General features: G+C 43.9%; 1 protein-coding gene across 2 annotated transcripts in view; it reads left to right on the forward strand.

Moving 5' to 3' along the window:
- The window catches only part of SNTG2 (syntrophin gamma 2), a 787,936-nt gene that overhangs the window by 720,087 nt on the left and 45,385 nt on the right, over positions 1-22,464 (forward strand). For both annotated transcript variants that reach the window (XM_077488701.1, XM_077488702.1), the window contains exon 15: positions 21,041-21,133. In XM_077488701.1, the coding sequence (XP_077344827.1) occupies positions 21,041-21,133 (93 nt within the window). The remainder of the gene's footprint in view (positions 1-21,040; positions 21,134-22,464) is intronic.

The raw sequence follows: 22,464 nt of genomic DNA on the forward strand, positions 1-22,464 counted from the left end.
AAAGCTCATTAGTATCAATAAATATATACTCTTTTCAATTATTTCCATGGAAATGTATAAAGCACACCTGTGGTTTATAAATAATATGCTGGAAAAGAGGATGGTAGGAATGGTAGGCTGCACCTTACTCTTTTTTTATATGAAGATTCTGGGAGTTTTTTTTAATTGTCTACTCTTCTGTAGAATGAAGCGAAGCAGAAATTGTTTTTCACTTTACAACTTCATGCTGCCATTATAGAGTATTCAGCAGTTGAACCTCTTGAGTATTTTTGTGCCTTTTATTTAAATTTTAAACTATAATACAGAAAGCTGCAGGACATAAGAGGTTTTTAATACCTCTCTGCAGGGCTTTTTTTCTCGGAGGATAGGCGCAAGAACTCAAACCCCCCCCCCATCTGAGTCACCCCTTGTCTCTGCCCCTACCCACCTCTGACCACTGCCCCTTAATTCCACCTACTACTCACCTACCAGTACTGCCCCTTTTAGAGAATACAGAACCAAGTATCATTCTGTGGTGCTAAATCATTTGTATGGAACATGTTAATGATAAAAAGAAAAGCAGTACAATAGATCCCCACACAACAATAGACTCCCCTAGCAACAATAGACTCCACCCCAACAACAATAGATTCCTTGGAGCAACAGTGAACCACCCACAACAAAATATCACAGCCAGTAACAGAATATCCACTCAAGCAACATTAGACCCCCCCCCCCCCCCCCCAGCAGCAACAGATCTCCCATCAGCCAGCATCAATAGATCTTCCAGCAGCCAGTAAAAATAGACCTCTCCCTCAACAGTAAATCCCTTCCAGCAACATAAGACCCCCCCCCCCCAGCAACAATAGATTCCCCTTCAGCAACAATAGACTCTTACGCAAAATCAGATCCCTGCCAGTGACAATAGATCCCCCTGCAGCCAACATCAATAGATCCTCCAGCACACCCCACATCCCATGATATTACATACATTCAATGCTGGAAGTGCGTTCCCCCACGTTCCCGCTGAAAAAAAGCCCTGCTTCTCTGACATGTAACATATTCATCCAGTCGCTGACAAATTCAGTAGAAATATGTTACATAGGTAATTAAGTTAGAAAAAAAAAAAAGATTAATAATCAATAATAATGATTAATAACCACGTTCAACCTCTCACAGCTCCTGCAGTATTGTTTCAGAGGAAGGCAAAGCGACCTAAAATTGGGCCCCCACCCCTCCTTGAGGAAACATGGAAAAATATGTACCGTATTTATCGGCATATAACACCCACTTTTTTCCCCTTAAAATCATGGGAAAATCATGGGTGCGTGTTATACGCCGATCCTCCGCAATTTCTGAGCGATTTTTTGGGCTCTGGGCGGCTTTCAGCCACCTTCGGCCCTTCTCACGGCTTTCAGCCACCTTCGCCCCTTCTCAGAGTCTTTCGGCTGCCTTCGGCCGTTCTCGTGGCTTTCAGCCACCTTCACCCCTTCAGCGGCTTTCAGCTGCCCCTCGGCCGTTCTCGGCGGCTTTCGGCCGCCCTCGGCCCTTCTCGGCGGCCGAAAACCGCAGAGAAGGGCCAAGAGTGGCCGAAAGCCACCGAGTACGCCCGAAAGCCGCCCAATACAGCCGAAGGCGGCCTAAAGCCGCCGAGAACGGCCGAAGGTGGCCGAGAACTACCGGGCGCCGCCGAGATACACAGGACATCTCAGCGGCGCCATTTTTAAAAATAAAAGCTGACAACAATGCACAAGGCTGCAATGATGGACAGGCTGCATGATGGACAAGCTGCATGACAAGGCTGCAATGACAGACAGGCTGCATGACAAGGCTGCAATGATGGACAGGCTGCATGACAAGGCTGCAATGACAGACAGGCTGCATGACAAGGCTGCATGACGGACAGGCTGCATGACAAGGCTGCAATGATGGACAGGCTGCATGACAAGGCTGCAATGATGGACAGGCTACATGACAAGGCTGCAATGATGGACAGGCTGCATGACAAGGCTGCAATGATAGACAGGCTGCATGATAAGCCTGCAATGATGGACAGGCTGCATGACAAGGCTGCAAATGACACTGACAAGGCTTCAGATGGACACTGATAAGGCTGCATTGATGGGCATTTAAATGTAAGGTTTTTTTTCTTAAATTTCCCTCCTAAAAGTTTTTTTCCTTAAAATTCCCTCCTAAACTTGGGGTGCGTGTTATACGCCGGTGCGGGTTATACGCCGATAAATACAGTAACTGATTGTTAACAGTATTCCTAAGCCCTTCTCCAACTCTGATTGTGCCACTGTGTTCTGTGTGAATAATGCAATATTATTGTCCCTTTGTCCTAGACACATAACATTAAAGTTACACTACATTTAAAAAAATGTTACTCCGGTATGCATTCTTAACTCCAAAAAAAAAATAGAAAATACTTCCTATTGTTTTCATCCTCCTCCAAATCTCCAAAATCCTTTTTTTTTGCTGCTGTAATCTGACTTCCTGTTAGAGGGTGGCTACATTCATTCTTCATTGTTACACTTATGTAAGAATGTAGCCACCTATTCTTGTGTGTACCTAAAATGGACTAGGGACTATGGAGTGCATAGAGCAGAGCAAATGATCGCAACAAATGTGTATTGCTCATTCTAAACAAATGGAAGTAAGGGGACAAAAGGAGATGTTCTGAAGCTCATAAATGATGTTAGAAAGAAGCAGAAAACAGAGAAAGAAACCATAAAAAAAAAAATAATTACAGGGCCATTAAATCAGAACTTAAATGTATCAGAGCACCAAAAAACTGAAAATGCTATTTAATTAATTAATAATATTCACAGCAAATGCAGAAATAACTTTGAATCACTTCAAATCATTCATGTGGCGTTTACTTCTTGAAATCCATCTGCCCTTAGGTCAGACATGCAGGCAGGACATGTGCTTAGCTGAGAAAGCCTCTCCTTTTTTCCTTCACATGAAAGAAAAAATGCCCATAAAGACTTCTGGGTGTATGACGTCATTTTGGCCTAGGCTGAAAACCATAAAGCAAGTAAAAAAAATAGATTTAAAACAATTAGATATAATATATCTTCCTATGTATTTACTAAGGCTTGCAGCATAAGGCTTAATTGAGAGTGTAAGGTTCCCCTTTAAGTATTTGATTTGTATAGATATTTTTTTTTTAGAATAGAAAAGACATTTTGTTTTCAGTCCTTAGTTGCATTGGCTACATTATTTTCCATCATCATTTTTATCAAGTTTTTTTCTCTTTATTTTCACTTGGTGATTCTACCATAAACGTTCTTCATGTCCCACGGTGACGATGCTCACTCACCATACCGTGTCTATGAAGGTTGGTTGTACACAAGTCGATCTATGTACTGGGTGCATATATATTGATCAAAATATTTGATCAAAACCCCACTCACAGAAAGCTAGGAACAATCAGCTTACTTGATTTTTTCCAGGAATGAGTTTATTTCATCCAGGGTTGACAAGTACTTTTTCCACTTATGAAACAGATATAACAAAATTAATTCAGTGATAAGTTTAACTGATCAAAGGAAGCGTGACGGCAGAAAAAGATCAAGCAATCCATCGAGTCTGCACTATTATATATATATATATATATATATATATATATATATATTGTATATAGATAGATCTATGTTTGTCCCAAGTAAGGATGAGCTGAACACCCCCCCCCCCCACCCCCAGTTCGGTTCGCACCAGAACATCTGAACAGCCAAAAAATTTGGATGAACAAACACCGTTTTATGGGACATGAACATTAAAAATCAAAATTGCTCATTTTAAATGCTTATATGCAAGTTATTGTTATAAAAAGTGTTTGAGGACCCAGGCCCTGCCCCAGGGGACATGTATCAATGCAAAAAAAAGTTATAAAAACAGCCGTTATTTTGGGAGCACTGAAAAAAAAAACACAACAGCTCCGCCGAGTGACGCTTTTTCTTGTTGATTGCTCTTATATAGCTGAGGGCAGGGCCACCTGGTAATGTAAATGGATGACCCCGCCTTCCTCTGACATCATGGGACGTCAGAGGGGGGCATGTTCACCCATTTACATGACCGGGTGGCCCCACCCTTAGCTATATAAGAGCTGTCACCAAGAAAAAGCGTCACACAGTGGAGCTCTTGTGTTTTTTTTGTTTTTGTTTTGGCTCATTGGCGGCTTGATAGAAGATGAATGGACATCGCAGGACATTTTTATTTTATTATCTTTTAATAAAGGACTTGCCCCTAAGTGTCTCCTGTCTTTTTTACTATTTTTGACACTTTCTTTTGTGAAATGGTAGGGGTATAATGTACCCCCTACCAATTCACATGGGGGGGTGGGCGGATCTGAGGGCTTTGGGAGGCTACTCCAAATCACCCACCCCATGTTGAGGGCATGTGGCCTGGTATGGTTTAGAAGGGGGGTGCTCTCTCACCCCCCCTCTTTTCCTGTGGTCTGCCAGGTTGTGTGCTCAGATAAGGGTCTGGTATGGATTTTGGGGGGACCGCTACCCCATTTTTTTTTATTTGGCACAGGGTTCCCCTTAATTTCCACACCAGACCTGAAGGGCCTGGTATGGACTTTGGGGGGACCCCCACGCAATTTTATTTTAAATTTTTGGTTTGAGGTTCCCCTTATTTATTAATACCAGACCCGAACGGCCTGGTAATGGGCTGAGGGGGGATCCCATGCCATTTTTTTCAATAAGTTTTATCTATATTGCCGAGACCCAACAATTCATCACAGCCACAATCAGTTTTAAATGACTTTTATCCTTTAGAAATGACATTTTGTTGTGGTATTGTTCTAAACATGGGAAAACTGCACCACTTTGCAGGCATACACTATAGACAACCACCCACCCCCGCACGATTTTAAAGGGATATATTTTATTTTTATTGTTTCACTTTAAGCATTATTAAAATCACTGCTCCCAAAAAAATGCCAATTTTTAAAACTTTCTTTTGCATTGATACATGTCCCCTGGGGCAGGACCCAGGTCCCCAAACACTTTTTATGACAATAACTTGCATATAAGCCTTTAAAATTAGCACTTCTGTCCTGTAGACTTTAATGGTGTTTCCGCAGCTTTTCAAATTTGCCATGAACACCACATATTGTTCGGTGTTTGCCTGAGCCCTCCCTAGCCCCAAGTATGTTTGAAGCCATTTACTGTTGACTGTCTCACTACCTCTGCTAGAAGTTTATTTCAAGCATCAACTCTCCATTCAGTAAAATAATACTTTCTTCCATTAGGTTTTAAACTTTCCCCCAGTTAGTTTGAGGCCATGTCCCTGTGTTCTTGGTTTTTGTTTCATATTGAAAAAATTGCCCACCTGAACATTATTTAAAGGTTTCAATCATGTCTCCCCTTTCCCTTCTTTCCTCCAGATTGTACATATTAAGTTCCTGAAGTTGCTCTCGATAAGTTTTATCCCCCAGAACTTTCATCATTTTGGTTACCCGTCTCTGGACTCACTTTTATCAATATATTTTTTGTAAGTGAGGTTTCCAGAACTGGACACAGTCTTCTAAATGAGGGCTCACTAAAGATGTATTTAGGGGAATCAGGACCTCCTTTCTACATAATTACATAGTTAGTAAGGTTGAATAAAGACACCAGTCCATCCAGTTCAACCTGAGTGAGTCTCTACAATTGTCCCTATCCCTGTACATTGCACACTCACATCGGTCCCTACCCTCAAGGATCCCACAATCCAAGGTCCCCATTTATATACTAGGGCCAATTTTGGACAGAATCCAATTAACCTACCTGCATGTATTTGGAGTGTGGGAGGAAACCGGAGTACCCGGAGGAAACCCACGCAGGCACAGGGAGAACATGCAAACTCCAGGCAGGTAGTGTTCTACTGCTGGTGATCCCTCTAATGATGCATCCTATTCTATTTGCTTTCCCCCCTGCCTGGTCACACTATTTGCCCATTGTGAAATAATGTGAAATAAGTACCCCCAAATCTTTTTCCTCTGTAGTGCTGGCCAACACTGTATCCCCAATGATGTACTCTTGCAGGGAATTCTTTTTACCAAGGTGCATTATTTTGCATTTAGAACATTAAGCTGCAGTGTCCACTGCTTTGACCAGCAATTCCAAATCATGTTCCATGTTATAGACACCTCCAGGGATATCAACCCTATTACACACCTTTGTATCATTAGCAAAAAGACATACCTTATCCAACAAACCTTTAGTTATATTAGGGTTTACGTATACATTGCATTTATCTTTAATTTAACCACCTGTTATTTTTCAGTCAAAGAACTGTCCCGTGTCCAAGTACTTTTTCTTGGTGACATGTTTAGCTTAGTTCATAACTCCTGTAGAAAATGTCCCTGTGTGTATTAAACACCGTTAGCCCACATATAACTCTTACAATGGCTACTCTATAGTTACTCTGCTATAGCTACTGTAGTTAAAGATTTATGAGATTTATGTGTTAATCAATTGTAGTAATTTTCTGTGGTGCTAAAGTGAAGAGACAAAGCTATGCCAGGTACAAGTGGCACTTGATGTACTTGTAAAACCGTGTCACTTTACCTCCTTGTGCCTGTCACACTAGACTTAATTCTATAACAGGCTCACTGTGACATGCAAAAAAGAACATTCTGGGCAATTCAATGAAGCATTGCCATGACTTTTCTAGTGATAATATCCTTTAGAACTACTTGCGTCTAACTGAGACAAGCATTTGGACCAGTTTCATTAACTATCAACACATGTGAACCGGTAATGGAAAATGTGTGTGTCAGGAAAATGGCCAAAGAACTGGCAATCTTAGCAACACTCATCATGGCCATATCAGGTGTGCTCCCATGCGTGTTGGCGTACGCAGATGCGCGGCTGCGTGAATGGGCGTACGCAGATGAGCAACAATGCTAACGGATGTACGCATATGCACAAAGGGGCTAACGGGCATATGCAGATATGCAATGGTGCCTCCTGGCCTATATAAACCTGCTGCTGAAACCTGTGCATTGCTTGATTATTGTCAGCTCCCCTGTGTTCTTGTGCTCCTGTGTTCCCTGATCTTTGACCTCCCATTACCGACCCGGCTTGCTTAACCTGTTATCCTGATCTCCTGGTTTGACCTCTGGCTTGTACTACTGACCCCGCTCTTTTCTGCTCCACCGTGTATGACTCCGGCTTGTTCCAGTTCTGCTACCTGAATCTCACATTGACTGATTTACCGTGCACGACCCCCAGCCTGGCCCCTAGTTCTGTTTCTGGATTGTCCATCTGCCAAGTTCACCTGGTATTCCGCAAGTACACCTACCATACAGTGCATCTTGCTTGTTCCAGGAACCTTCCATTGATCAGCGCATCAAACCACAGCAACTGGCAAACCATGCTTCTTTGGGCACTGCACTCCCTGTACCACTTCCAGGGGTGCACTGCACTTAGACACAAGAGGAGCCCTCTCAGCACCTCAGCCTCACACCTGGTACGTGACCGTGTGCCACTCTGACTACAAGGGAAAGCAATCCTGTGTCCACCAATGTGAGTGCAAGAAGGTGCTTGTCTCAGTTCCAAACAACTGTGCAAAGGATGGATCCCATGAAGCTGCACATCAATGCAGACCCACTGATACTGGAATGAATGGCAGTCTCAGGCTGGGCTCCTGCCAGCCCAAGCCCCCCTGGTGGGAGCCCAGGTTGAGACTGCCATTCATTTCAATACCAGTGGGTCTGCATTGTTATCAATGCATGTGCCAAATTTTCAAACTAACAGTAGTTATGACCAGCTCTGAGCTGGTGTACAAAGGTACACCAGTACTCAGAATTGGGCATGTCTGTGCTAGGAAGCCTGCCAGTGTGACAGGTGCAGTGGCATGGAAGGGAACAGAAGGAGTATCCAGTATCAACATTCCAACCAGTGCTGGACTCTAACAGATTCATGTACTTCTCTCTGGGTTGCACTTGTATTGGGCACAAACATCAACAATTTTGGTGTGGCGGCCCAACAGAATTATAAAGGAAAAGCCCTTGTTTACTGTAAAAATAGAACTAAAGACAACACATTTTTTCATTTTAAATAGATAAATAATGGATTGGGTTATAAACACTTTTTTTTTTAACCTGGGTCACCAGAAATTGTGTTCCCTTTGGAACACAATAAATCTGTTCTAGGAACAGCCTAAAATTTGTGATTTTCTTTAATTTTCTGTGATAATGGTGGAGTCAATCTATATAATGGTGACACAGACAGCAGTAAAAAAAAAAAAAGTTTGATTTCCTCCCCACTTTATGAAAAAAAAAAAACAAAAAAAACATTTGCATTTAGTTTACCATAAATGACCCATAGCTTTTAAAGGGAAAATTTATACATGTTCAGTAGGGATGAGCCGAACATCCCCCGGTTCGGGTTCGCACCATAACTTTCGAACGGACCCCAAATTCCTATGAACTTTAAAACCCCATTGAAGTCTATGGGACTTGAATGTTCAAAATTAAAAGTGCTAATTTTAACGGCTAATATGCAAGATACTGTCCTAAAAAGGGTTTGGGGACCTGGCTCCTGCCCCAGGGGACATGGGTCAATGCCTAAAATGTTTTTAAAAATGGCCGTTTTGGCGGGAGCACTGATTTTAATGACGATTAAAGTGAAAAAAAAAGGGAAATATTCCTTTAAATATGGTGCCTGGGGGGGTGTCTGTAGTATGCCTGTGAAGTGCCACGTGTTTCCCGTGTTTAGAACAGTCCCTGCACAAAATGACATTAAATGGAAATAACATCATTTAAAACTGCTTGCGGTTTTAATGTTATATCTGGTTCCTGCAATATGGTTGAAAATCATTGAGAAAAATGGCATGGGTAGCCCTCCCTGCCCATTACCAGCCCCTTTGGGTCTTGTACGCATATTAAGGGAAACCCAGTACCCATATTAAAAAAAGGAAATGCGTGTGGCCCCCAGGCCCTATATACTCAGAACAGCAGTATACAGGCGGTGCAAACAAGACAGGGACTGTGTAGGTTTGTTGTGTTAAGTTGAATCTGTTTGTAATTTTTAACTGGTACATTTTTAAAGTGTAGCTCCAGTCAAAAAAACTATCTTTAAGCTTTTTGGAAAACATAGGGAAGGGTTATCACCCCTGTATAATTTGTTTTGTCGTACATCTTTTTTCATCTCACTTGCTGTTGTCTCCTTCCGTTTGCAAGTAGGAGATGTTTGTAAGTTGGATGTTTGAAAGTAGGGGCCTGCCCTATATGCTCTGCAGAAATGGCGGAACAAGGTGTTGGTTTTGCCACAACATTGTAAGCCCTCAAAGTGACTCTTGGTGGGCGCTGGAGCGCCCTGCTGTGAACGATTATATCAAGAATTGTAATTACATGCCATTGTTGAACAGTGGTAGAAAAATTTACCTTTGGTGGTTGTGGTGCTGGTGCCACAACACTATAAGTCCTCACAGTTACTCTGGGTGGGCACAGGAACGGGCCCTCCTGTGAAATATTATATCAAGAATTGTAATTACATGTCCCTGTTAAACAGGGGCAGAAAAATTGGGCCTTAGGCACTGGTGCTGGTGCCACCACACTGCAACCTCTCCCATATACTCTTGTTTTATTGCAGGAATTAGCCCTGCTGCAAAGCATTGCATCAAAAATTGTAATTAAACGCCCCTGTTAAACAGGGGCAGAAAAATTGGGCTGATGGCATCACCCAGAACCAGAAATGTTCTTCCAACATATCAGCGGAGGAGGAAGAAGATAGACAATCAACATAACAGGACAGTCACTCAGCATCAGCATAGGCAGTCTTGAAGGGATGTGATATTTCAAAAAAAATTATTTGGTTACATCAGCTTCAGGTGCTTGGTAGCTGTGGGTGATCCAAGACTGATTGATCTTGATGAAGGTCAGTCGATCAACTGACTCGGTGGACAGACGCACCCTGTGATCGGTAACAAAGCCACCAGCAGCACTGAAGGTGCGTTCCGAAAGAACGCTGGATGCAGGACAGGCCAGTAGCTCAATTGCATACTGTACAAGCTCTGGCCAGTGATCCATCCTCAAGACCCAGTAAGCCAGAGGATTTTCGGTGGGAAAGGTGTCCAAGTCTGACCTTGCCCCTAGGTATTCCTGCACCATGTAAATCAGACGCTGGCGATGGGTGCTGGAACCGATCATACCTTGGGGCTGCGGACTAAAAAATTGTCTGAAAGAATCAGTCAGACGGCCACCTTCTCCACCGCTCCTTCTGACCGATGCCTCAGCAACACGTTGTCCAGGACCAGGAGTTTGTAACCTCCCAGTCTCTGGGAACGCGTTGCACAGACCTTTCTGCAAGGCCTCCCAGAGATGTCTCATCCTCTGCTCCCTCTGCGATGGCAAGATAAGGTCGGCAACCTTACCCTTGTACCGTGGATCAAGGAGAGTGGCCAGCCAGTAATGGTCCCTCTCCTTGATCCGAAGAATAAGAGGATCCTTCTGCAGGCTTGCAGGATCAGGGAGGCCATGCAGCGTAGGTTAGCTGAGGCATTTGGTCCGGAGTCCTCTGGGTCACTAAGGACAACATGATCCGCAGCTACCTCCTCCCAGCCACGTACAAGTCCACGTGTTTCTTGGGACTGTAAATCATCCCTACAAGACTGCTGCTGCTGATGCTGTGTGCCAGCCTCCACCTCCATGCTGACACAATCATCCTCCTCCTCCTCTTCCTCCTCCTCATCCTCTTCCTGTGTGATGGGTGGCACAGCAGGAACACTGTCTGGATAAAGGGAGCCTTGAGAGGCAAGGAAGTCCTCCTCTTCCTGCCTCTGTTCTGCCTCAAGTGCCCTGTCCATTATTCCACGCAACGTATGCTCCAAGAGGTGGACAAGAGGTAAAGTGTCACTGATGCATGCACTGTCACTGTCACCATCCTTGTGGCCTCCTCAAACGGTGACAGAACAGTGCATGCATCCCTGATCATGCCCCACTGGCGTGGTGAGAAAAAACCAAGCTCTCCTGACCCTGTCCTGGTGCCGTAGTCGCACAGGTACTCATTGATGGCCCTCTGCTGCGTGTACAGCCGCTGCAGCATGGCCAACGTTGAGTTCCACCTGGTGGGCATGTCACATATAAGGCGGTTCTTGGGGAGATTCAACTCCTTTTGGAGCTCAGCCAGCCGAGCACAGGCATTAAATGATCGGCGGAAATGCACACAGACTTTCCTGGCCTGCTTCAGGACATCCTGTAAGCCCAGGTACCTGCCCAAGAACCGCTGCACCACCAGGTTAAGGACGTGAGCTACACAGGGTACATGGGTCAGTTGTCCCTGTCGGAGGGCGGAGAGGAGGTTGGTGCCATTGTCGCAAACCACCATTCCTGGCTTAAAATGGCGTGGCGTCAACCACCTCTCGGCCTGCCCCTGCAGAGCTGACAAAACATCCGCCCCAGTGTGGCTCCTGTCCCCCAAACAAACCAGCGCAAGCACGGCATGGCATTGTTTTGCCTGCGTACTTGCGTAGCCCCTGGAACGCCTACGGAGCCCCGCTGGTTCTGAGGACAGAGCACTGGAAGAGGCCATGGAGGAAGAAGAAGAGGAGGGGGTGGAGGAGAGAGGTGTGTCACAACCAATAGTAGCATTTTGGAGGCGTGGTGGCGGAACAACCTCCAACACTACTGCACCTTGTCCTGCATCCTTCCCAGCTGCCAGAAGAGTGACCCAATGGGCCGTGAAAGACAGGTAACGTCCCTGTCCATGCCTGCTGGACCATGAGTCAGCGGTAATATGCACCTTACCGCTGACCGCCCTGTCCAGCGAGGCAAGGACATTGCCTTCCACATGCCGGTAGAGAGCCGGAATAGCCTTCCGTGAGAAAAATTGGCGTTTGGGGACCTGCCACTGAGGAACCGCACATTGTACAAACTCACAGAAGGGGGCCGAGTCTACCAACTGAAAAGGCAGCAGTTGAAGTGCTAGCAATTTAGCCAAGCTAGCATTCAACCGCTGGGCATGTGGATGGCTGGGAGTAAACTTCTTTCGCCGGTCCAGCAGCTGGGGCAGGGACATTTGCCTGCTATAATCGGACGTGGGTGTACTGCTAGCAGAATGCCCGGAAGCACTTGGCTGTGACACACCTAATTCTACACCTTCATTCCTCTCAGAGCAGGTTTCAGAGAGGATTGAAGGTCTAGTGGGGTTGGAGATGCCAGCTGATGAGGAGCAAGGAGAGGTCCGCTTTGTTCTTTGGTGTGGGTCTTTGAGGTACGCTTGCCAACGAGCTGCATGGCAGGTCAACATATGTCTGGTCAAGCATGTGGTGCCCAAGCGGCTGATGTTTTGGCCACGCGAGATACGCTTGAGACATATGTTGCAAATAGCAGCGGTGCGATCTGATGCACTCGTCTCAAAAAAGGCCCACACCAAAGAACTTTTAGAATAACGCGCAGAGGCAGCGCCCTGCACAGGTGGAGCTCTGTGGTGTGATTCAGTCGGTGTGCTGCCCCTAAGCTGACCCCCGGAGGGCATCCTGCCTCGTTGGACATGTGCCTCCTCCTCCTCCTCCTCTCTCCTACCAGGCACCCACGTGGAGTCAGTGCCCTCATCATCCCCTCCCTCTTCATCGCTGTAGCAAACCTGGCAATATGCTGCAGCTTGTGGAACATGACTGCCAGATTGCTGTCCTTCTTGAGCATCCCCTCTCTCTGCATTCACGCTACTGCCTTCCTCTAGCTGAGTGTCATCATCAGAGGCTACAAAACACTGGGCATCCTCCTGGAGCATGTACCCAACACTGTGCTCAAAGAGTTCAGGAGACTCCTCAGGAGGACGTGGTGGGTCTAGGGAAGGAGTCACTAATGATGACATTGAGACGAGGGAAGACGATGCGTTGGCAGCTGCTTTGCTAGTACCCTGAGACTGGGTGAGAGAGGATGAGGAGGATGAAGAGGGCTTGGTCATACACTCTACCAAGTCATTGGCATGTTGCGGTTCAACATGTCCAGCTGCCAAAAAGAAGGACAAGCGTGTCCCATGGCCACGTGCTGATGACAATGCACCGCGTCCACGACCAGCACTGTTGTCTCTAGACACAGAGCCTGCTTGCCCTCTTTTATCGGCTCGCACCTGTCTGCCTCTCCTTGCTGGCCTTCCAGACATGGTAATGGCCTTAAGGAAGTTGGGTAAAACAGCAGTTGGGTAGTGTATATTGTGCTGGAGGCACACAACACCCACTAACTCCTGCAGATGCCTTTATTATAGAACACCAGAGATAAAGGGGTATACTGTAATGGAGTCACACAACACCCACTAAGCCCTGCAGATGGCTCTATTAGAGAACAGCAATAAAGGGTAGATACAGGTGTATATTGTGCTGGAGGCACAAAACACCCACTAACTCCTGCAGATGCTTTTTTTATAGAACACCAGAGATAAAGGGGTATATACAGATGTATACTGTGCTGTGCTGGAGGCACACACAACTTCCAATAACTCCTGCAGATGGCAAGTGGGCTCAAATAGAGAAGAGCTATGTAGGTGGATATAGCGGTGTGTACTGGGTACAGAGCATGCAGACAGCACGCACAAGCTCCTAACACTACTGACTGCAAGCTCTATTATAAAAGATAGATCACTAGCTATATAGGTGAGGTGAATATAGCGGTGTATACTGCGGTCAGGGCAAGCAGACAACAACCACTACAGAAGAGCAAGATCGAAAATCGTCCAATAACGATCGGTGAGTACTGTGTTGAAGGTACACAGAACACCCACTAACTGCTTCAGACGCCAACACACTACACAAGGCCGCTGCGCTGGCGGCCTTATATAGTGTGGGGCGTGTACTACACAGCCTGAGCTATGATTGGCCACAGGCATCCTGCCTGTGGCCAATCATGGCTCTCCTCGCTGCTGGCGCTGTGATTGGCCAAGCATGTGGGTCACAGTGCATGCTTGGCCAATCATGAGCCAGCAATGCACTGCGATGACGCAGTGCATTGTGGGCCATGAGCGCCACATGAATTTGGCGCGAACGGCCCATAATGTTCGGAATTCGCCGAACGGGCGAGCAGCCGATGTTCGAGTCGAACGTATGTTCGAGTCGAACACGAAGCTCATCCCTAATGTTCAGCAATGACTCTCAAAGGTATCATTTAAAGAAGAATTCCAGGTATGACTATATTATATATAGTTACATTGATCCACCTTAGACCAATGTATCTACGTATATACCATACTTGGCTGATCATACTGGAAGCTGGAAATCAATGAAGTAGACACCACTACTACAGTGATCTCCACTTACTTCTGGGTCCCTTGGTGAGGGACTCTCCTGATGCATTGTAAACAGATGAGATTGGCCACCTGGTATGGGTGTCATTTTGAAAGTGCTTTGAATTTTCCACAAAAAATGCAAAGCATTTTCTGACAGAATGAGGTGGAGCGTGTGACGTCACCAATCTGCCTCTCTGTCTTGTCCAATCAGATAATGGTTTCCATTCAACCAGAATATGCAAAGCATTCTCTAAATGGTGCCTGTGCTGAGCAGCTAAACTATTATGTTCAGTAAGCAGGAAGACAGCTGCTTGGTCCAAGACCCAGAAGCAAGTGGAGATCACAGGAGTACTGATGTCTATTTCAGTGATTTACAGGTTCCAGGGGCATTGACCAGTTATGGTATATGCATATACAGTATATGTTACACTTATTAAGCTTTAACACAATTAGCAATATTGAGATGTCTCTACCAAGCCAGAAAACAAATTGCCCAGAAATGGTTGTCTCCTTCACTTGCTACTCATGGAGAGTGGTTAAGAGGTACTAAAAACATCATAATAAGGGAAAAGTCAGCATATGTAAGGAGGGGATGTGTGGGTAAATTCAAAAAGATATAGAAATCATGGATTGAAATGACTAGATAAATAACTAGCCTTAAAATATTAGTGACTATATCTGAAAATATTTCTAGATGGAAATGGCTGTGTTGGGTTAAGTTGGGTCCTTTTTTTGGGGGGGGGGGGGGGGGGGGGTTGGAGGTGAGAGAAAGTATTTGTATAAATTGATTTTGTATGTATTGATAACTATGTGAATTAAGAAAATGTTGTTTAAAAAAAAGGATTTATTAACAAGCTGGACTAATGTAACTATGTATAATATAGCGATACATGCCATTCTATTTTAAAGTTGTAGTAAAGTAGAAGGGTCAGCCACAGCAACAAATCACTCCATAGCTCTAATTTATAAAGTTTGCTCAGTGGCTTACAAAAGGGAGAAAGTAGAGTTACAAAACAATATACCGTATATACTCGAGTATAGGCCGACCCGAATATAAGCCGAGGCCCCCAATTTACCCCCAAAAAAACTGGCAAACTTATTGACTCGTGTATAAGCCGAGGGTGAGACATGCCTGTCCATCCCTGTGTGTGTGTCCGTCCATCCCTGTGTGTCCGTCCATCCCTGTGTGTCCGTCCATCCCTGTGTGTCCGTCCATCCCTCCCTGTGTGTGTGTGTGTCCATCCATCCATCCATCCCTGTGTGTGTGTGTGTCCATCCATCCATCCATCCCTGTGTGTGTGTGTGTCCATCCATCCATCCATCCCTGTGTGTGTGTGTGTCCATCCATCCATCCATCCCTGTGTGTGTGTGTCTCCATCCATCCATCCATCCCTGTGTGTGTGTGTCTCCATCCATCCATCCATCCCTGTGTGTGTGTGTCCGTGTGTGTGTGTGTGTGTGTGTGTGTGTGTGTGTGTGTGTGTGTGTGTGTGTGTGTGTCCAGCCTACCTGTGTCCCGAGCCTTTGTCCCGAGCCTCCGTCCCGTGCCTTGCCTCCTTGCCTCCGTCCCGTGCCGTGCCTTGCCTCCGTCCCGTGTCGTGCCTTGCCTCCGTCCCGTCCCGTCCCGTGCCGTGCCGTGCCGTGCCTTGCCTCCGTCCCGTGCCCTCTTCGTCGGCGCCTCGGCGGCCATTGTAAAATTCAAAAGCCGCGCCTCCGCCTTCGCCTGTGATAGGCGGAACACTGAATTTCCCAGCAGCCTGTGTTCCGCCTATCACGTACATCGTCTCATCCTCGTCCGTAGTACGAGGATGAGACGATGTCCGTGATAGGCGGAACACAGGCTGCTGGGAAATTCAGTGTTCCGCCTATCACAGGCGAAGGCGGAGCCGGAGGCGCGGCTTTTGAATTATAGAATGGCCGCTGTCTGTCTGCTCGACACGCTGATCGAGCGGGCAGACAGCGATGACTCGAGTATAAGCCGAGGGGGGCACTTTCAGCCTCAAAAAAGAGGCTGAAAATCTCGGCTTATACTCGAGTATATACGGTAATACAAGAGGGTTATGATTTAAACCAGCTGACAATCAAACAGGCTCTTTTAAACAGTTCATTTTGGACTTTTGGACGTTATAGACTGGGTTATGTTGAAGAATGTGTTGTAGAATACACCCCACCTTTACTTCCTTCCACTTGCTGGAATTTTCCTAACTCTAGTCAACATTTATAACTCTTTTCATGAAAGTACAATGTTGCTTCAAGCAAATATTTTTTTGAAGCCGTCTGTAAACAAAGGTGCGCGGCCCCTCTGCTCTTTCTCTGATGCACTGCTTTATACAGAAGTGTGCTTTGAAATCCTTACAATATACACTATAATTATAAGTGTTGTCATGAAAGCAGGCTTCATAGGAACTTTTTAGTGAGTTAATTTGACAGTCAGTGGAGAGTGCACACTTCATTATGTTGTGAATGTGCTTAGGTTGCAGATCTCACTGCACTTTGTCAGCCATTAGTCACAGACTTCTAACACATTTATGATCTGATGCTTTAGCAGCCCCCTTGATGTAATACATTGTATTCAAATCGTTAATGTTGTAAATCGTACACGCTTAAATAATAGTTCGTAATACAATTAGGATTCTTTTTTCAAAGCCGGTGTACTGAATCTGTTTAGCCCTTTTACATTCTGTTGTGCAAATACAAGCTATGACGTTATGTCTATCCCAATTATTAATGATGGCTGCAATTAGTTAGTTCAGTATGCAGCAGATGGAACAGAACATGCTAAATATTCTGTGGTTCCAATGACACTTACAGGGAAGGATTCAATAATAAAAAAGCAAATAAGCATAAAGTACAGTAGCCCTCTTTTTTTTTTGTGAATTGAGAAATTACCCTCCCCAAATAGAATAAGTCTATGAGTAGATAAGAGAACAAGAACCTTTGCTAAATAAGTTAGAAGTGTGGGTTTGTTAATAGTTGGCAAACGTGGCAGTGCCTCCACCCAGGACAAGGCCTCTGTGAAAAAGGAGGTTCCCTTCCTAGAAAATAACCAGTAATCTAATAAGGATAATTAAGAGCAGAAGAACTAGGGTTGTTGGTTCAAATCCCGACACGGCACTACCTGCACAGAGGCTGCATGTTCTTCCAGTGCCTGTATAGGTTTTCTCCGGAAAGGAGTTCCAAACCTGCCAACTGTAAATATAACAAAAAAGGTTTTGGATGAAGTGGGGATTTAAAGTGGAAATATACCCATCGATTTAAACAGTTACAAAAAAAAGGCATGCCGGGAATGCTAACTGCACATTGGCTGTGCTCTCAGCCAAACTATCAAACCATCCAATGGCTGGTGTCATAACGAATCACATGTGTAGCACCATAACAGTTGAAGATTAAACAGAGGCAAAGATGGCAGCTTCCTTGGCTGAAAATGATAAGGGAGTTTACTTCCACTTTAAATGGAAGGCAATGAGAAAAAAAAGGTAGAAGGACTCAGAAATATTGGCTAACACTAAGCCAAGCACCACAAATCAATGCCAACCAAATAAAAAAAAAAACTTGGAATGTATAAAAAGAGTGGTAAGAACATGTAATGCTAATATAGTATATAGTAATGTAGTATTACCTCTGTATATATACATCACTTGAAGATTAGGTCAAGTTTTGGAAGCCACATTGAATAAAGTACTTTCTAGCATTCCACTGGAAATTCTCATCAGTTCCACTAACACACTTGAAAACCAGAATTAACAATATCAATCTTATGGAAAAAATATTCCACACACTACAGAACACTAATCATTTTTATAATAAAAAATGGAACCCACGGCTTATTTTTTCCAATCTCCTTTTCAACCCTGAATGATATTACTAGTAATATATGTCCAACGAACATTATACGATTTGTATATTTACAATATTCATAGAGTATAATATTATAATGTTAACTCATTAAAGCAAACTATATCCCTGAAGTATCACAAAATATATTTTATTCTTTCCTATGTGTAAACTACCTGTATTGTACTTTCTTTTGGCATATGACAAAGCTTTTTGTACCACCGTTTGTACCAAATAAAAATAGTTTGTAAAGAAAAAAATAATAAAGTATATTCTAGTATTGGAGAGAGGGTGGAAAACTAAATTATTCAAAGGGATAGAAAATCTGACTTACAGTTAAAGATTAATTTAAAAACTTAAATGATGTATCCTTGAAAAAGAAATGCCTTAGAGGAAACTTAATTATCAAGTTTAAATATATCCAAGGCCAGAATAAAGATTTTGGAAAAATCACTTTTCTCACAGTGTACATTGGAAGCTGCTGCTAGTCTGTTAAATCCTGCCTCTTTTCCTAACTGGAGGACATCCAGCATCATTTAGCACTTCCTGCCCAGCCTTACTATCCCTGAGCTACCCCTTTCATATATTGGATTTCAGTCTTTCATGAAAGCTCTACATCACATATGATACCAAAGGCAGTCTGCATGCAAAATATGCCTACCTAGTAACATACCCTGTATCTCTTGCAGTCCTAACACTACTAAATTTAGGAGCATCTCCACAATGGAAGCATATGCATTCTAAAAGATACTTAAGGGGCAGGTGGGCCTGGAGGTAGCCCAATCCTCATTAAAGGCACAGGGGCACATTGGACACCCAGGGTACTGTAATGTTTTCAGGAAGCTACAGACAGTACCCTACGGGCCTCTTCTACAAGCCATGATCTGCTTTAATTGCTTATAGAAGCACATAGATTCAGTGATGACACCATGTCTAAAATAGAACATGCACTAAGAATGGAAATGTTTTATTTAAAAAAGAAACTGGCATGTTGATGATAAGTAAAACGATGAACCGGGAAAGGTGTAAGCAGGTATAAGGTATAAGCAGATTTAACTTCAACTTTAACAGTGTCATAGGTGTGTTTGCTGTAAATGCCTTCTAAATATATGTGATGGAGTCTCACCTCCAGACTGCACACTACCATAATCACAACTAAACCCTGGAAAAAGACCATTATCTCCAACCCCCCAGGCCCTTTAACCACTTAAAGCCTCACGCCGATATACGTCGACAGAATGGCACTCGCGACCCGGTTCTGAGCTCCATGACCATGTCCGCGCGACCCTCGGACCCGATCGCCGCTGGTGCCCCCGCGATCGGGTCACAGAGCTGAAGAACGGGAAGAGGTAAGTGTAAAGAAACCTCTCCCTGTGCTTCCTAGTGAGCCTGTCACTGATCGTCTGTTCCCTGTCATAGAGAAAGACGATCAGTGACATCACACGCCAAGCCACACCCCCTACAGTAAAAAGAAAACGCACACATTCACACTTAACCCCTACACTGCCCCCTAGTGGTTAACCCATTCACTGCCAGTGACATTTTTACAGTAATCAGTGCATTTTTAATCACACTGATCGCTGTATTACACAATAAAAATTGCTGATCGCCGCCATTACTAAAAAAAAAAAAAATTATTAATAAAAATGCCATAAAACTATCCCCTATTTTGTAGATGCTATAACATTTGCGAAAACCAACCAATAAACGCTTATTGCAAATTTTTCCCTGGGATAACTCCCTATTCAATCCAGAATCCACTGTCGCCCCCCCCCCAATCCTCTCTAGGGCAATCTACTGGGGGTATCATATCAGTGTCTTCCCCCCTTACCCACATATCAGGTTTTTTTTCTCTTTTTCACTATGCAAATATCATTGTGTACAGATACATGGTGTACCCTCCTTCTTTTCCCGTATGGTACTTATATATGTTTTTCTTTTACTTTCTTGTAACTTGAAAGATGATGCCAATGCTATGTTTTGCCAATATCAATGACTACTGTAACGTATTTGCAATTCTTTTGTTTTGCTCAAAAAATTTTTTTCAATAAACACACATTTAAAAAATAAATAAAAGATGGGGAATGAGGGTGGGAAAATGGAACAGTTGCTGAAGCTGGCCGTAATTGTAATCCCAGACTCAAAAAAGTGATGGACTATCTCGCTACTAATAACAGACAAGATAAATAATATATAAAAAAATGTATTACATAAAAATGACATACGAGGTACATTTAAAACAGCAATTAGGCCATTTCCCCCTACTTTTCTCATCCACCACAGCTCCACTTTCCCTTAGATTAGTTCTCCTGAAGAAGCGGTCACCCGCAAAACTAGTAGAGAACCAATCCAATTCTGAGAATTGCTTCAACAGCAGATACTTGCCGGGAGTTCCCTGAGTATTTGCTATTTGAAATACAATTTCTTCCTAATTGCTGTTTTAAATGTACCTTGTATGTCATTTTTATGTAATTTTTTTTTAATATATATTATTTATCTTGTCTGTTATTAGTACCAAGATAGTCCATCACTTTTTTTGAGTCTCCCTTCTCAGGGAGGTCAAATAGCACTTAAATGAAATCAGGATCCACCCATCGAAGACTGTGACTTTCCTCTCCGATCATCCGTTAACAGCCGACCAGCATAAGCAGCAGAAGATGATATGTAGGAAGAAAGAGAGTCCAAATAGTGCAGAATGTCTCTTTCAAACATATTTATTTAGTAAACAAGGGGGTTCAGCAGCTGTATAAAAACACTGGATAGCAAATTCCAGTCCAAAACACAGAGTAATACTTGCAAGTAGAAAAATCCGTACAGGTCCGTAAGTTCAAATCGCGCATGCACAAAGCATGTGTGCTTAGAGTCATTTCGTCATATGTGACATCGGGGGTACTATATAACCTTGTAAGAAACAATACCTATATCTGAAGTATTAAACAATGTATCTTATTTTGCTTTTTTTATTTTGTAATATTTGTAATTCTATATATATATTTTCTTTTCAGTCCAAAACATATGTGTGCAATAGTCAAGGAGAAGTTGTTTGTTTCACTGTCGACTTTGTAACAGGATTTACCTGCTTCGACAGCAAATCAAAGGTAAGAAAACAAATGTGATTTGTGAGAATTCTGATGTGACATAAAATCAAGGACAGAAAAACGAGTGGAGTCTGTAGAAGCATTGTTTTATTTACTTTTATGCCTAACCTCCCCACTATATCTCTGTTTTGCAGATAAAATGACAGTGCAAAAAATATAGAACTGGCCTATGTTAAAATAAAACGTTGCTCTCATTTAAAAAATATGAAAGCAAAAAGGTTTTTTATTGCAGAAAATAAAGGCTTTTTACCTTCCTGTTTGCAAGATAATTTAGAATGTACACTGATCATCTCAGTGTACATTCCTGCCATGCCTCAATGCCAGGATAAGTGAACTCCTGTGTGCATTTGCAGGAGTTACTGTATTTTTCACTCCATAAGACACACCTGACTATAAGATGCACCTAGGTTTTAGAGGTTGAAAACAAGTAAAAAAATATTCTGAACCAAATGGTGTACTAAAATATGTTCCAGTGCCCATGAAATGCAGAGTGGCCATTACCATAGAAAATGCAAAGTAACCATTACCATAGAAAGTATTGGCAGGGTATTGGCAGGGTATTGCAGAGTATTGGCAGGGTATGGCAGAGTATTGGCAGGGTATGGCAGAGTATTGGCAGGGTATGGCAGAGTATTAGCAGGGTATCGCAGAGTATTGGCAGGGTATCGCAGAGTATTGGCAGGGTATGGCAAAGTATCGCAGAGTATTGACAGGATATTGCAGATTATTGCAGAGCATTGGCAGGGTATTTCAGAGTATTGGCAGGGTATGGCAGAGTATTGGCAGGGTATTGCAGAGTATTGGCAGGGTATGGCAGAGTATTGCAGAGTATTGTCAGGGTATGGAGGGATGGCTGTGACTGCACTTGTCACAGAGCAGCGCTGTGGGCACTACAGATGCAGCCCACAGCGCTGCTGGCATCCGATCTCTCCCCTCCACTGTACAGATCTGTACACAGAGGGGAGAGAGGAACCGGCATCATCATAACGCCGGTTTGTTTACAAGTGATCGCTCTGTCATTTGACGGAGCGATCACATTGCAAACGGCGGGTGCACCAAGATGGCCACCGCTCCAGAGCTAGGCGGAAGTCGCGGCCAAGGCCACGGAGTGTTCCGGAGTGCGGCGGGGGCGGTGTCAAGCATATATTCGCACCATAAGATGCATGCACATTTTCCCCCATATTTCTGGGGGAAAAAAGTGCATCTTATAGTTTGAAAAATATGGTACTTCATCCTGGGCCAATAAAAATGGCCAAAGATGCCAAACCCCAGAAGAAGACCTGGGGAAGATGTTGATGTAGATGACGGAGCTCACTGATGCAGCATCATTG

The sequence above is a fragment of the Lithobates pipiens genome, unplaced genomic scaffold (assembly GCF_037356315.1).
Source record: "Lithobates pipiens isolate NorthernLeopardFrog02 unplaced genomic scaffold, aLitPip1_a1.2 Scaffold_18, whole genome shotgun sequence".
Lineage (NCBI taxonomy): Eukaryota > Metazoa > Chordata > Amphibia > Anura > Ranidae > Lithobates > Lithobates pipiens.